We start from the raw sequence: 14,280 nt of genomic DNA, 5'->3' as shown, positions 1-14,280 counted from the left end.
AACATCCCCCCCACACAGACATGTGTGTCGCACGCATACAAACTAGTCATGAACCTTTCTCAAACAGAGTTGTCAGCTTGATTCATTTGAATCTCTATAATCCTTAAAATATTAAAATAATTTACATATAGCGATCGAAAATCAGCACTTAGCTGTACAGTATGTCTCCATATTGCTCAGCCGACAACAATAAATGTGCATATGCCCGTTTGGCTCTCCGGCACAGGTGTCAAACTCAAGGCCCGGGGGCCAGATCTGGCCCGGCAGGTCATTTTATGTGGTCCGTGAAAGCAAATCATGTGTGTAAACTTGCTAAAATCTGGATCCAAATGTCAGATTGTCACGTGTAATAAATAACGTTGCGATTTTGCAATCATTTTGCGACCCAGTACACACTCACTTGAACAATAGTTGAACAAACTATTATGATTGACTGATTTCAAAACGAGTAATCTATTAATTTGTTGCGTACAAGAAACAATTTTGTGGTCACTTTGTGGTCACTGTCATCACGGCCCTCCGAGGCAAGACGTAACTCCAAATTGGCCGGCGACTAAAATGAGTTTGACACCCCTGCTTTAAGACATGGCCTTTTGAATTTGATTGGTTGTCTGCCTTATGGGAGTTAACGTACTCCTTGGGCCTCAGGTGCGTGCATCCAAAAAGTTTTAAGAACCCCCCCCCGGCTTTAACTTGACTACGGTCACAAAGAAGCCTTCCAATGAGTTGATATTTTTTATCGTTTGCCGTTTTCAAGGCAAGATAACCTCCCTGGATACCAGCCTGCTGCGGGCCTCCATGAAGCCGGGCTGGGAGGACCTGGTGCGTCGTTGCATCCAACGCTTTCACCTGCAAAACGATGGCGAGATGTCCTTCGCCAAACGACATCAACAAGAAGGTAAGTCACGTCGGGCGTGGACGTATTTGTTTGCGGTGCGACCCACGTGCCCGTTTGGTAAACCCTCGTTTCTTTTTGTCAGTGCTTCGCCACGGCCAGGCGTTCAGCCCCATCTACCGCTTCTCCCTCTCGGACGGAACCATCGTGTCGGCCCACACCAAGAGCAAACTGGTGCGCTCTCACGTTACCAACGAACCACAGCTTTACATGTCGGTGCATATTCTCCAGAGGTATGTCCGAAATCTTACTACCCGTTGTAGCTAATACCTTCCGTGTGGCAGATTGTCACTGCAATGCTGAAAAATATGAACACGTATGTAACGCTGATGAAAATGGAGTCTGCCGACTGCTTTGAGGTAAACACCGCTGCTGCGTGTTGCTGTTTGGCCTCCAGGGAGCAGACGGTGTGCGGCATGGGCCAGGACATGGGTCCTGGCACCCAGGCTACGGGCATGGCTCCCAAGCCCATGAACTCCTCCACCCCATCCATGACTCCCCCAACCCCGGGCAGCTTGCCAGGCGCAGGACCTCAGCGTGTCGGCCTCCATTCTCCCTCCCCGGTGGGGATGGGTGGCGGCGCAGCGGGCAGCCATGGCAGCGGCTACACCAGCAGCTCTTTGTCGGCCCTTCAGGCCCTAAGCGAGTGTCACGGAGTCTGTCACGGGCACACGCTGGGGTCTCCTGATCGGAGGTTAGGCTCCCCGGCGAGCGCCCCGCCGGGATCGGGGGCTCATCCCATGTCGAGACCGGGACCGGGTTCCGCGGACTCTTTTGAAGCGGGTCAGAGCGGGCACGCGGCGGGCCCGACGGAAACTAACCCGGTGGATCCAAAAGACGAGCGCGAGGACGACGCTCACTCTCGCCTTCACGACAAGGGCCACACCAAACTGCTGCAGCTGCTCACCAACAAACCGGAACCTCTGGAGACGCCCCTGTCCCCCAACGGGGGGTCCGAGGCGAAAGAAGGGGCCGGCATCCGCGGCGGGCTCCCCGGAGTTACGACGCACGCCACATCCCTCAAGGAGAAACACAAGATCCTCCACCAGCTGCTCCAGAACAGCACGTCTCCCGTGGACCTGGCCAAGCTCACTGCCGAGGCCACCGGGAAGGAGCTGGGCCAGGAGCAAGGCCAGGGTGCTGCCGGCGCAGATGGCGGCCCCAAGCAGGAGCCCCTCAGCCCCAAGAAGAAGGACAACACTCTTCTGCGCTACCTACTGGACAAGGACGATGGCGGATTGAAGGACAAGGCGCCCAAACTGGAACCTGGGGAGGTGAAGGCGGAAGGGGGCAAACACCCGCTTGTCAAAACGGAGAAACCAGATGTCGGCTACGATCAAGCTGAACAGGTCAGTTTTGTTTTATTTTGTTTTTTTTGTTTTTTTTTATCTGCTCGGGCTACGCATCTACCAATTTTAACATCTTGGCTTTAGGTTGTGTAGTTCCAAGTTAAAGTTATACTGAAAAAAAAAACTACAAAAATAACAAACTAAAATTGAAATAACAATGAAATAAAATAAAAACAAGACTGCTCTTAAAAAAATAATCATATCAATCATAAAACTAAATAAACTACACCGGTATCTGAATTTAGAGCAAAAATGTCCTTTGCTTTGTATCTGTGAATTACTTTCCAAAGTATTTATTTTGGAATTGCTGTTCGCATGTACAAAAGAAAAAGTTGTAGTTTACTTTATTACAATATTTGGGAGGGGAAAAATCCTCAGCCAGAAGACTTTCAAGCAAAAGTAGGCTCCATTTAATAGACAGTATCAGGAGTTCTTAAAATACAGATTTATCTCAACGGGAGATTGCCACCCACCAAGCCCACTCTGCATGATATGCGGCGATGGTGAGTCATATTTTTCATGCACTTTGTATTTGTGCTGTATCTTATTTTGAAGGCACGTTTAAATGTTCCCATAGCAACCAGAGAGTTTTGCGGCCAGATAGGACGTTCCTCGTGTCATGGTTCGTCTTTCTTATGTTTCGAAAATACCACAGTTTTCATGCAGGTTTCAAAGGCCGGTCCCAGAAAATATTATCTGACATGAAACCGGTCGGTGGGGCAAAAAAGGTTGGGGCCCGCTGGACTAATTGACCTCAGTCTGCTGATTTCAGAACCCGACTGGGTCCATTAACATTTCTTGAATTCGTGTATTCAGGACCAAAGCCATGCCGTGATTTTGAGACCAGTATATATATATATATATTTTTTTTTTTTTTATCTTGCACTCAACAAATACTGCATATGTACAAAAAAGTACAACTTTAATCAAAACTAAACTCAAAGTATTTTCTAAAAAATAACAAGCTTGCGTAAAAATTCATTAAAACAAACTGAATTTAAAAAACAAAAGTCAAAATAAAAATGAACTATCGTGACAAATCCAAAACTTTTATGAGCCTGCTCCATGCAGGATGCCTTGACTCAAGGTCATTCAAATACATTGTCACTCGGGCTAGCGGCTGCTGCTAATTAGTTGTCCTGTCGCGTTGAGTTCCAATATTCAAAACTGCCTTTTCCGCAGCCCGCCGATTCCCTTTTTTACATTGTGTGCGCATATGCAGCGCATGCAATCAGATCACCGACTGCCCGTTGTGTGATGGAAGCGCTCCAATCATTCGCATGGCGACTCCACAAAAAAACTCGCTTTGTCGAATTCTGGCAGTTCCACTCGTTTTCTTTTTTTATTTTATTTTATTTTATTTATTTTTTTTTCCAACTACAGGTGTCTCAACCAAAAAGCAAGATATCTTTAAAGACTTTGGTTTGGCGGCATGCGCAAAAGGAAGCTGCGTCCCACGCGCTTCAAACGACTGTGACATTTGGAAGCAGCCCCCCGCGGCGCTCCGGCCATTTGATCCCCGCTCGCGTCTGGCGCGGGAATCTGCGGGTTTGGCAGCCAGCTCGGGTCATGGCTGGCACTGAAAGAAAGACGGAAAGTAAGGGAGGAGGAGATTCTGGAATGAAGAGGCAGAGTGTTGCTGGTGAAATTTCAATTGCCATGTCCTGCATCGGGCGTGGGCAAATTGTGGCCAGCAGCGGGGGGGGGGGGCACGTACAATTTTTAAAAATCCTAATATAAATTATGGAAATCAAAATAAAACAAATTTACCGGTGTAGCATTTTTATAAATTAATTTCATTCATTGGTTAATAATTATTTTCAATAACACATTTTTAAAAGAATTTTATTGTTATGTAAAACAAGTTTACAGGTGGATTTAATGTATTTTTATAATCCAATTATTATATATGATGTATTACATCTGATCATTAATTTAAAAAAGAAAAGTGAGCGTGATTCGTTTGATGATAACCAGACACACATTTGGCCTCATCTACTAAAGACCTGCCCCACCTGTCCGTTTTAAAAACACGCGTTACACGTTACGCACATCCACCGAATTTCAGTCAGGCCGGACTTGAAACAACCGTGCTCGGTTGAGCGTTTTCGTTGGAGGGTAACGTGTGGAGGATGGTCTCGAAATCAGGTCAGATCATGCGCCGCATTGATTGAGCCCAAGTAGAAAGAAAATGCAGTTTCGAAATGATGCCATTGGTTTGTGCCCTCAAGCTCAAGAGCTGCCTGGTGATGTAGCAGGACGGTGACCCGTAACATACCACCAAGTCCACCTTCGCACTGTAAAAATTGAAGAACTGGGATTAAATATCTTAAATCAAGGCCAACTATAATTCAGCATTTTTGGATGATGGGGACCAAAGAGGAGAGAGACGCGGGGAGTCGCACATAGCCCCCCCAGGAGAGCCCAGAGCTCCGGCAGGCGGAGTGAACACGATGAGCCATATGCTGCTGCGTGTCCGTGCCGCTGCCATGGTGATCGTGGCGAGGAGGCAACCACTTAAAAATAGCGCCGGCAGCAACGCTTTGTTTTATGCCGCATTGATATAAGGGGAGGAAAAAGTCACTGAGTGGCCGCCGCTGTCCCCTGACCTCAAGCCTACCGCGAAACCCGTAAAGCATCCATAGATGGAGTGCTGGGCCACGTTTGAATTGATTCGACTGATTATGCTCAGATTAATCAAGTCATTATTTTAAAATGCTTGTCTCGCGACATAAAAATCCAGTTTTGGAACACATTTTCTCTCCATATGACCAGCGAGCGTCCTTATTCTTCTTCCGTGGGGTTTGCTGGCGGTCGGCAAATCAGCCTAATGGTGCGTCACCGCCCCCCAACTGATATTGTCCTTCCACTGTCATGAAACCGTTGTGAAATGATGGCGGCTGGATTTTACTAAATTTGCTGATGCCGTCAGGTGGTCGTGTTTTTTTTTTTTTTTTTTTTTTTTGCTTGTAAATTAAAACAAAAAAATGGACAGCAACAGCTCGTGTCTTGAAAAAGTCAAGGCACCAATGTGGGAGAATTTGTGATCGTTTTTTTTTTTTTTTTTTTTTTTACTGTTATGCTGCTTTCGTTAAAGCACAATTTGCATTAAAAAGGCAGTGTATGTGATTTCAAGTGCACAGTACGTGTAATATGATCGGGGCTCATTCCCCTTTCTCGCACCGCGCGCGTGTGTTGTCTTTTAGTCGGGGGGGGACGCTGCGACGACTTCATTATCTGGCGAGTGGGCTGCTGGTGAATGGCTGCTCAGCCATGTGTGAACGATGACTACTCTGGTTTGGGGCCGGGGAGGGAGTCTAACCTCACCCACTGCTCTCTCCCCCACTAGTGTCACCCTCCCACACACATCCCCCCCGCCCTTCCCGCCCCCCTCCCTCCTGTAATGCTCATGATTGTTTGAGAGCTGAATTATTGATGTGGGGACTACATGTGAAATCAGAGCAGAGTTGACTTGTGGCGAAAGGCAGCGGGGAATATTATGTGTGCGTGTGTGTGTTAATTTTCCACTGTCATCAACTTTGACCGGCATGAGAGAAAGCACTTCCTTTTTTGACCCCCCCCCCCCACCCTGCCCCGTGGCGTAGTCTCACTGCCCAAAATTCCCCCTTTGACATAACAACTTCCTTCCAACTAAACAGAACTCAAATCCAACCAGCGATCGGCGTCTCAAATCAAGACAAAATATGCTTGTTCTTTTGTCAGGATATTTCTTCCTACCGGTCGTTTTAACGTAAAGATAATTTTCGTGAAAGCATTTTTTTTTCCCTCTTGAAAATCTTAAGATGCTGATCGCAACTTGACATTTGAATACTGTTTCATCGAAAATAAATTATATCATTCTGTTTAATGCCACTCCATTGTTCCAATTGTCAAAATAAACATCAAACAAAGAGAATTGGCTTTCAGTTTAATACTGACGCGATTTAGCATCGATGGTGCAGTTTTTTTTTTTTTTACCTTTAAGCAACAAATTGAGAACAGATGATGCAGCAACATGTATGTTTTGTTTTGTTTTTGTTTTTTGAAAATCCTCTGCTTACACCAGCTAACATTAGTGCGGTACTGGTCAGCTGATAAAGGAACTGAAGCGTTACAATAAATCCCCACGATACTAGTTTTCCTGTGTCCGTTCTGCTTCTTTTTTTTTTTTTTTTTTTGCAGCGTACCCTCGGTGCTCCCGCACAGGATACAGATCGCGTTACACCGCTGCCTTGAAAACGGGGAGCGATTGATAGAAACAGGAGCCATTAAGTGTAAAAGCAAAGCAGTGTGGCCGAGAGAAAAGAAAGTGAAAGGATTGGAGGGGGTGGGGGGGGACGAGAGAGGAAGCGATGCAAGTGAGAGTGTACAGGAGCATTACATCATTCCTGACCTCATTAGGGCTTTTAGCTGTCATACCCCTCCCCCCCCCCAACCCATATCCACACTGACTGTAGCACTCCCGTATAGCCCGTACAGTTGCCACCAGAGGAAAGCGCAGGAGAATGTCGATCACGTATATCATGGCCAAAATGATCTGAATTATTTGGATCGTGACGCTGTTGCGAAATGTAAAGAAAGCTCTCAGGGGGCCATGCTTGTTGTGCAGTTATTGACCGACTCGCTCACCGAGGTGAACAAGCAGGCAACTCCACTCGCTGGCGCACACGTCACTCACCGTGCCCGATTTATGGTCAAGCGGGTTAAATGTTTGGGTGTGTTTTTTTTTTTTTTTTATCCTACATCCTTCTGATTTCGTTCTTCCCCAATTAATTAGCAGTGTCGGAAATAACGGCGTTGGGAAAATAGCGATGGTTTATCATCAAATTAATGTAACAGGCTCTGGGAAACGTATATACCAGCTGTCTGGAAGTTGTGCATTTTATTTTTTGAAGGAATGACTGAAGGAAAATGCTAGTCGTGGTTTGAGGTTCAATAAATATTGAGTTGAATAAAATATTCATCCACGCTGGTCTACTCTGGCCAAATGATCTGTAAAAAAAAAAAAAAAAATGCTCAAAAAACAGAATTCATGTCAAAAAAGTATCAGAAGTACCTACCTTGGTAGCTAATTACATTTTTCTGCGAGTAATTCATGTACCAGTTTAATGACTTTTTTCTATTTTTAATTTGTAACTGTAACTAATTACTTGTTTAAGGTATTTGCCTATCACCGTCTTGTGAAAACGCTGTTGAGGAGCACGCCGCACATCGAGTCTTCATTTGCTGCACTCTGGTGGCCACTTGTAGCCATTGCAGCTTATTTATCTCAGACCTGCTCCCCTTGTCTTCAAATTTCTCAAGTGTCATCCATCTTCAACCCCCCCCCCCCCCTCTTTGCATGCAGTCGTCAGAGCTGGATGACATCTTGAACGACCTGCAGAATGCCCAGCCGCAGCTGTTCTGCGAGCCGCGGCCCGTCTCGCTGCCCAGCCCCATGGACAAGCAGAACATCATCAACGACATCCTGCAGATGTCCGACAACAGCCCGGCCGCGGCGGCGCAGCATCTGCAGCACAAGAATGTGACCGCTGGCATGGGGCCCACCAGTGAGTACCAAAGCGCGGCGATTCCCCGGCAAAAACTGTGCCAGCATCGGTGGCAAAAGAATTCGTATTCGAAAATAAAAGTCACACACCTGAAAAATCTACCTCGATTACAGTAACGCTTTTTGAATGTCAATCTTTGCCAACAGTGTATAGTGACTAAATGCCAGCACGAATTGTATGCTTACTCCCTCTAGTGGTATCTGAAAAAAATTCACTTTTCAGACTGCATTTTGCTGAGGCGAAAACTGTTTTTGTTTTTAATCCAGTCAAGTGCGCTTGTAAATTCGATTTAATTTAACCACCAAATAAATTGGTTCCGGTATTTGTGTGTGAATCTTCATTAACGGGAAGATTATTGCTCCCCGAATACAATACCAATTTTCCGTGAGCTTGTTAATGAGATTTGACGTTGATTTTTACCATTCGAACTGGCAAAGTTTCTTGATCAAAGTATGTCTTGGATTTACTTAGACGACCTTTGGACTTATTTTTTGTTGTTCTACGTGGTCACTCAATTCACCTTGCGTTACAGATTTCGGGGGCGTGCGGCCGGGCCCGCAGGGCAGGGCCGGGCCGGCGAGGAGTGTGTCGTTGGAGATGAGCGCGTCGCCGCAGTACCCCATGAGGACACCCAGCCCGTACACGCTAGTTCAACAACAACAACAGCAGCAGCAAAGCATGGTGGGAGGACATGGCATGATGGCGAGCCAGACCAACATGGTTGTCCCAGGTGCGTTATCGTTATCCCAACATTACTTGGCTTCGTCCCCGCTTTGCGCTTTACAACCAAGGACCTCCACCCACTGTCACCCTCCTCTTCATCCAGGCCTCATGGGTCCAGGCGCTCCTCGGCCGGGTATGCAGCAGCAGCAGCAGCAGGAGGGCTGGGTGGGCTCAGCCTCGACCCCGCAGCTGGCCCAGGGCCGGATGGGCCCCGGCGGCGCTCCCTTGAGGCCGGGAGGGCCGCCGGGGCCTCGGCAAATGCTCCAGACCTCCATGATGCCCAACGGTGAGGAAAATGCGTCGTGTGACCCATCACGATGTTGCTTTGAGTTGCCAATGGGCCCCTCTAGTTTTGTTTATTCATTCATTAGTTCCAAAATTAAATTTTAATGTACGTACAGGGATCCGTTATCTGCGGAATTTGGGGGCTGAGCCGCACTGTGATTAGCGAAAAACTGCCAGTCATTGGCACCCACTTAAAAAAAAAAAAAAAATCGTACAAAAGTTCAAACAATACAAATTCACCCAAAGATTTTAAAACATTTAAAAATTGTCCCATCATCATGCTAACCCCGCTCAACATACTTATGAATGACTTATTTTGTATTAGCCGGTGCTTTGGCACCATCTTGTGGCGTCATAGGGTGTGACGATCGGTTCCACAAAAAAAAAAAAAAAACAAGTCTCAGATCTCAGTGGATTTGTGAATCGCAAACTGCGACTCGGCCAACATTCACCGTCATAAAAGTAAATGAACACTTTTATGTGTGCATTTGACATCTGTTTAAAAAGTATTTTTCCAATGAATTTCTTCAGTCAAATATATTATTTTCAAACCACTTTTTTTTTAAGCCTCGTAGACAAATTACCTGTCCCTTGTCTGTTTTATCACCAAATGTGACCCTTGGAACAGGAAAAGTTTGCCAACCCAGTTCTAGCTTAAAAGCGGCCCCTGTGGATTCCGTTCTTATTGGCAGCGACGTAAACCGACCCGCATTCATCATAGTCTATCTTTGTATGAAATGTATTTATTTATTCGCTTATTGTTTGGTCTCCCTTTAGCCCAACCTGACATGGACATCAGTATGGTCAGCCACTTCTCCCAGCAGCAGGCTCCGCCCAATCAGACGGCGCCTTGGCCGGACAGCATGATGCCCATCGAGCAGACGGCTTTCGTCAACCAGAACAGGTATCCAAATAAATCACGGCAAATTCCACAGTCTCGTTCCCATCTCGGATCGGATGATGATCACACATTTAACTCTTCGCATACCCCCTCGGCATTGTTTTACCATCAAGATGTCTCCTCTGGCCAGGTCGCTGCACCCGACTCCTCAGGAGGACTTGTGCAGCATTGGCCTCGGCGGCGGCCAAGGGGGACCGTTGGACGAGGGGGCCCTCATGTCTCAGCTCTACACGGCACTGAAGGATTTCGACGGGCTCGAGGAGCTGGACCGGGCACTCGGCATCCCTGCGCTGGTAGAACAAGTAAGCTCCAAGGCTCCTGTCATCATTGTACAATGAAAACGATACCAGCAAGATCCTGCCATGCAAAATCAACGCTACAGTGAAAGCGCAAAAAAAAAAAAAAAAAAAATCATTATTCATACCTTTTCCCACAATACTTTCAGAACCAGACGCTAGACCAGGACCAGTTTCCACAGGACCCCTCCTCAATGATGCTGGAACAAAAGCCCCCCATGTACGCCCCGCAGCAGTTTGGCCCGCCCCCGTCGCATCTGACGCAGAGGGGTTACCCTGGCGCCCCCATGCAGGAGCCGGGCTTCCACCCCATGGCCGCCCAGATGCCGCCGCGTCCCGGTTACCCAATGATGAGGATGCAGGCCCGGGCGGGACTCAGGCCCAGCGGGGTGGTGGCCAACCAGCCCAACACGCTGCGGCTACAGCTGCAACATCGGCTACAGTCACAGCAGGTTCGTCGAATTATTGAATGATGTGTCCATGTTGTTAAGGACTTTTTTTAAAAAAAAATTTTAACGCACTCTCATTTTTATTCTATTTTGTTAGCGAAAATGTTTTGGGGTTTTTTTTGTTTTTTTGTTTTTTTTTTAGTTCCTCTTAACTGTAATAATCTCACTGTTGAGTAAGTCTCTGGAAACAAATTTTTATCCAATTATAATTGCATTTTCTACATTTTTGCTTGTAAACTATGTCAATAATAGGAAAAAAAAGTTTTAAAATGTTAATCACAAAAAACGGCATTTTAACATAGTGGTTCAAATATAAAAGCCCAAAAGTGTGACATGCCGTGGTATATTATTATTATATATATATTTTTTTCAAATATTGTCACATATGAAAAAAAATGTTCCTTTTGGCCGTAATTGTTTTTTCTTTCTCTTCCCTCCCTTCCAATCAGAACCGACAGCCAATGATGACTCAGATGAGTAGCGTGTCAAATGTCAACCTACCTCTCAGATCCAATGCTCCTAACCAGGTAAACCATCAATGCACATCACCCACCCGCCGCCCCCTGCAAGAGAACATGGGCCCACCTGTTCTGGTCTTCCCCGCAGGGGACCATCAACGCCCAGATGCTGGCCCAGCGTCAGCGCGAGCTGTTGAGCAACCACCTGCGACAAAGGCAGCAACAGCAGCAGCAGGTTCAGCAGCAGCAGCAGCGGAGCATGGCCATGAGGGCGCAGGGCCTCAACCTGCCGCCCAACATGAGTAGCCCGCGGATCCCCCAGGCCAACCCCCAGCAGTTCCCCTACCCGCCCAGCTACGGTACCGGTACAGGCCTGGCCTCGTCACCTCCCCCTAGCAGCCCCTTCTCCTCCTCCTCGCCTCTCTCCTCCCCCAGCCTGCCGTCCCTCCCCGCCAACCCCCAGCTGCACTTGCATGGCACCTGCTCCTCCTCCTCCTCCTCTTCCTCCTCCTCTTCCTCCTCCTCCTCCCAGCAGATGATGATGGGAAACACAAATATGATGGGCGGACAGTACAGGGCCGTTCTCAGCCCCCAAATGCAGCACAGTGCCTTTCAGTTTCCCAACTCAGGTACTGCTCCCGCTACCCGTCCTCCACCACACAAACACGCGGTTCACCTCAAATCCCCTTTGTGTACATTTCTGTTTGTGTGCACGCCCATCAACCCACCAAAGGTCATTTTCGGCTAAAGAAATAACCCAAACTCCAATCGAAGAAGCATTTTCGAGAATGAAATAGGATGAATGTATGACTTGTAATATAAATGTGAGATGGGGGTGGGATGAATGAAGTTTTCTTCTTCCCGCTCCTTTTTTGAGCAGCGCATGTAGGGCAATTGTTTTTGTCTCGATCTAGACAAAAACTAAAGAAAACAAAAAGTAAAACTGATAAAAACTCAACTGAAAGGCAGCGTTTAAAAAATAACTGACAAACCTGCTCCAAAAAAAAACAATTGAAACGAATTAATTTAACTCATTCAGAACCAGACAATTCGAGACCAAGTCTGAAAAGACGTTTAAAAACGTCTTTGCGAGTGAATTTCATTAAAATAAATCAAAGCAAAATGCAAAAATAACTACAATGAAAAATCCCAAACTATTATAACCCTGCAAATCCTTTTTTTTTTCTTTTATCCAAGTGAAAATGAATGCTCGGTTTGATTCAAATCAAAATGGTTGCCCTCCTGCCTACCTTGAGACATTTTCGTCCATCCTGTTCTAATTGATGTACCTGCCCAAGTTTTTCAATCAGTTGAAACTGATGTCAGATGCTAATTTTCGTTTTTACAGACTCCGCCTTGATGGATTCTCCCCCAAACTGTCTCCTACAAACAAAAATGACTGACTTCCTGATCAGTTTCGGGCATCGGTCCTCGACACCTTTTCATGTGTCCTATTATGATTGACATGTCCAACCCTTGTTGGCGGCTAAATCTTTTTCAAACGTTCCATGGGATGCCATCGACTGAATATTGGGGTTTCATGTTTGGAAACCCCCAAAATATATTTTTATACATTTTTCCCCAGCTGCACACAATCGCTTTAGCTAGTTGTACACTTTCTGTCCACCCGAGGGCGCCCTAACCACAGAAATCCAGCTCTACTTCAAATAAGATCATCATACTGAACATCTATTGACGTTTAACTTTGCCTGTTTAAAAAAAAAAACAACAACAACAACAGCAGCTCTAGTTATGCAGTTAACCTTTTTTGGGACATTGTTCCTTTCATCATAAATCATATGTTAATATTTTCTCATGAGATGCCGATTTTGCTTTCCGACCTCATCGCTTCCCTCCTTTGCTTCCAGTAAACATCCCGAATGCGCACTTGAATGCATAGAATGATACTTTCCTTTTTTTTTTTTTTTTTTTTTTAAATGTCATCTTTTCGTTGTCTCCTTTGACCCATTTTCCCCCGCCCGCACTATCGCCACAGGTATGAGCCAGCAGGCGGAGAGTGGCTTCGGTGGTCCCGGAGCCCCACCCAGCCCTCTGCTGTCCCCACGGGTGACGCACGCCCAGCAATCCCCCATGATGCAGCAGGGCCCGGGCGGCACCCCCTTCCAGGGCTCGCCCGACATCAACGGCTGGAATCAGGGCAACGTGGCAGGGAGCAGGTAGGGAAAAAAAAAGGGGGGGGGGCTTTAAGTTCTAATTTGTGATTTCTGGTCCTCTCCTTTGCAGTATGTTCTCACAGCAGCAGGCGTCCCCTCAGTTCACCCAGCAGCAGCAGCAGAGTAACAGCAGCATGTACAACGGCGTCCCCGGAATGGCTCAGATGGGCGTGACGTCCATGTCGTCGCCCGGTTTACCCTCCATGGGACAAGAGCAGGTAAGGACCCCGGGACCCACGTCAACTGCCCTAAAGCCATTAAACAAACAAAAAAAAAAAAGTGATGCGTATCATTTCAAACTCATATTGCAACTTCATAAATAGTAATAAACTAAAATAAGATGAAGTAGATTGGAACAATTTTTAAAAAGATCGTTTTTTTTCCCTCTGGAATATTGTAGTTGCGATTTACCTCTTCCGGTTTGGATTTATCGACGTAGGGAGTTCACAAATACAAAATCGTGAATAGCCAGTAATTAATGGGAATTCTTAAGAGGTTTTTATTCTGGTTTTATTACGCCTCTGATATCCTCTGAGAAACTCGCAGCACAATGTACATTATAATGAAACAAAAAGTAACCCCAAAAAATATTCTTTTTGTATTTGTCATGACTGTGTTTCATAAAATATAATATTAGAGTGCGATTTTTCTCAACAGAAAATACTCCACATTTTTTTAATTTAGATTTTTTTTGGGGGGGGGTGAGGCTTGAACTGATTATTTCAATTCATTTCTCACTCACCCACTCAAATGTTGGCGCTCGTTCTGAAATGCCCTCATGTGCCACAAGGTGGTGCCAAAGGCCCGTCTAAAAACAAGACGTCAATTAATTGAGGTCAAGCGAGTGTGTTGAAGTCATAGAGATCAACTCAACTTACTTTTCATACTTTGTCAGGGAACAGCAACTTTCACCTACGTTGTGAAAGGGCCTTCTAACCCCGCCCCCCCCAACACTTTTCAACCCACTCGGTCGGCCGTCGATGTCGTCCCGCCGTAAACCGCAGCTTCCCCGCGATGCTTTCAGGGCCAATGAAAGCTCATCAATATTTTAGCAGGCGGTTATGACAACACCGGCGCCTGGAGTTAACAGACAGGAGAAACATATCGGCACTCAGATTATGTCAATTATTTACCGTTTGACCATTAGCGCCCATGTTTAGTCTGTCAACTGCTTCGGTGTTATTTCATCCAGTCTTTTTTT

At 46.3% G+C, this 14,280-nt stretch overlaps 1 protein-coding gene across 1 annotated transcript in view; it reads left to right on the top strand.

Annotated features, from left to right (window-relative positions):
• ncoa2 (nuclear receptor coactivator 2) overlaps window positions 1-13,348 on the top strand; it is a gene marked incomplete at its 3' end in the record, with an annotated part of 59,372 nt that extends 46,024 nt beyond the window's left edge. The window contains exons 11-21 of the mRNA XM_019866257.1: window positions 1,293-2,244; window positions 7,592-7,793; window positions 8,326-8,523; window positions 8,620-8,802; window positions 9,579-9,705; window positions 9,833-10,004; window positions 10,148-10,450; window positions 10,897-10,974; window positions 11,054-11,534; window positions 12,902-13,082; window positions 13,150-13,348. Coding sequence (XP_019721816.1) covers window positions 1,293-2,244; window positions 7,592-7,793; window positions 8,326-8,523; window positions 8,620-8,802; window positions 9,579-9,705; window positions 9,833-10,004; window positions 10,148-10,450; window positions 10,897-10,974; window positions 11,054-11,534; window positions 12,902-13,082; window positions 13,150-13,348 — 3,076 coding nt within the window. The remainder of the gene's footprint in view (window positions 1-1,292; window positions 2,245-7,591; window positions 7,794-8,325; window positions 8,524-8,619; window positions 8,803-9,578; window positions 9,706-9,832; window positions 10,005-10,147; window positions 10,451-10,896; window positions 10,975-11,053; window positions 11,535-12,901; window positions 13,083-13,149) is intronic.
• Window positions 13,349-14,280: the final 932 nt, after the last annotated feature.

This window comes from Hippocampus comes, unplaced genomic scaffold (assembly GCF_001891065.2).
Source record: "Hippocampus comes isolate QL1 unplaced genomic scaffold, H_comes_QL1_v1.1 scaffold3, whole genome shotgun sequence".
Classification (NCBI taxonomy): Eukaryota; Metazoa; Chordata; class Actinopteri; order Syngnathiformes; family Syngnathidae; genus Hippocampus; species Hippocampus comes.
Note: the sequence above shows the minus strand (reverse complement) of the source record. Positions and strands in the feature narration are given on the sequence as shown.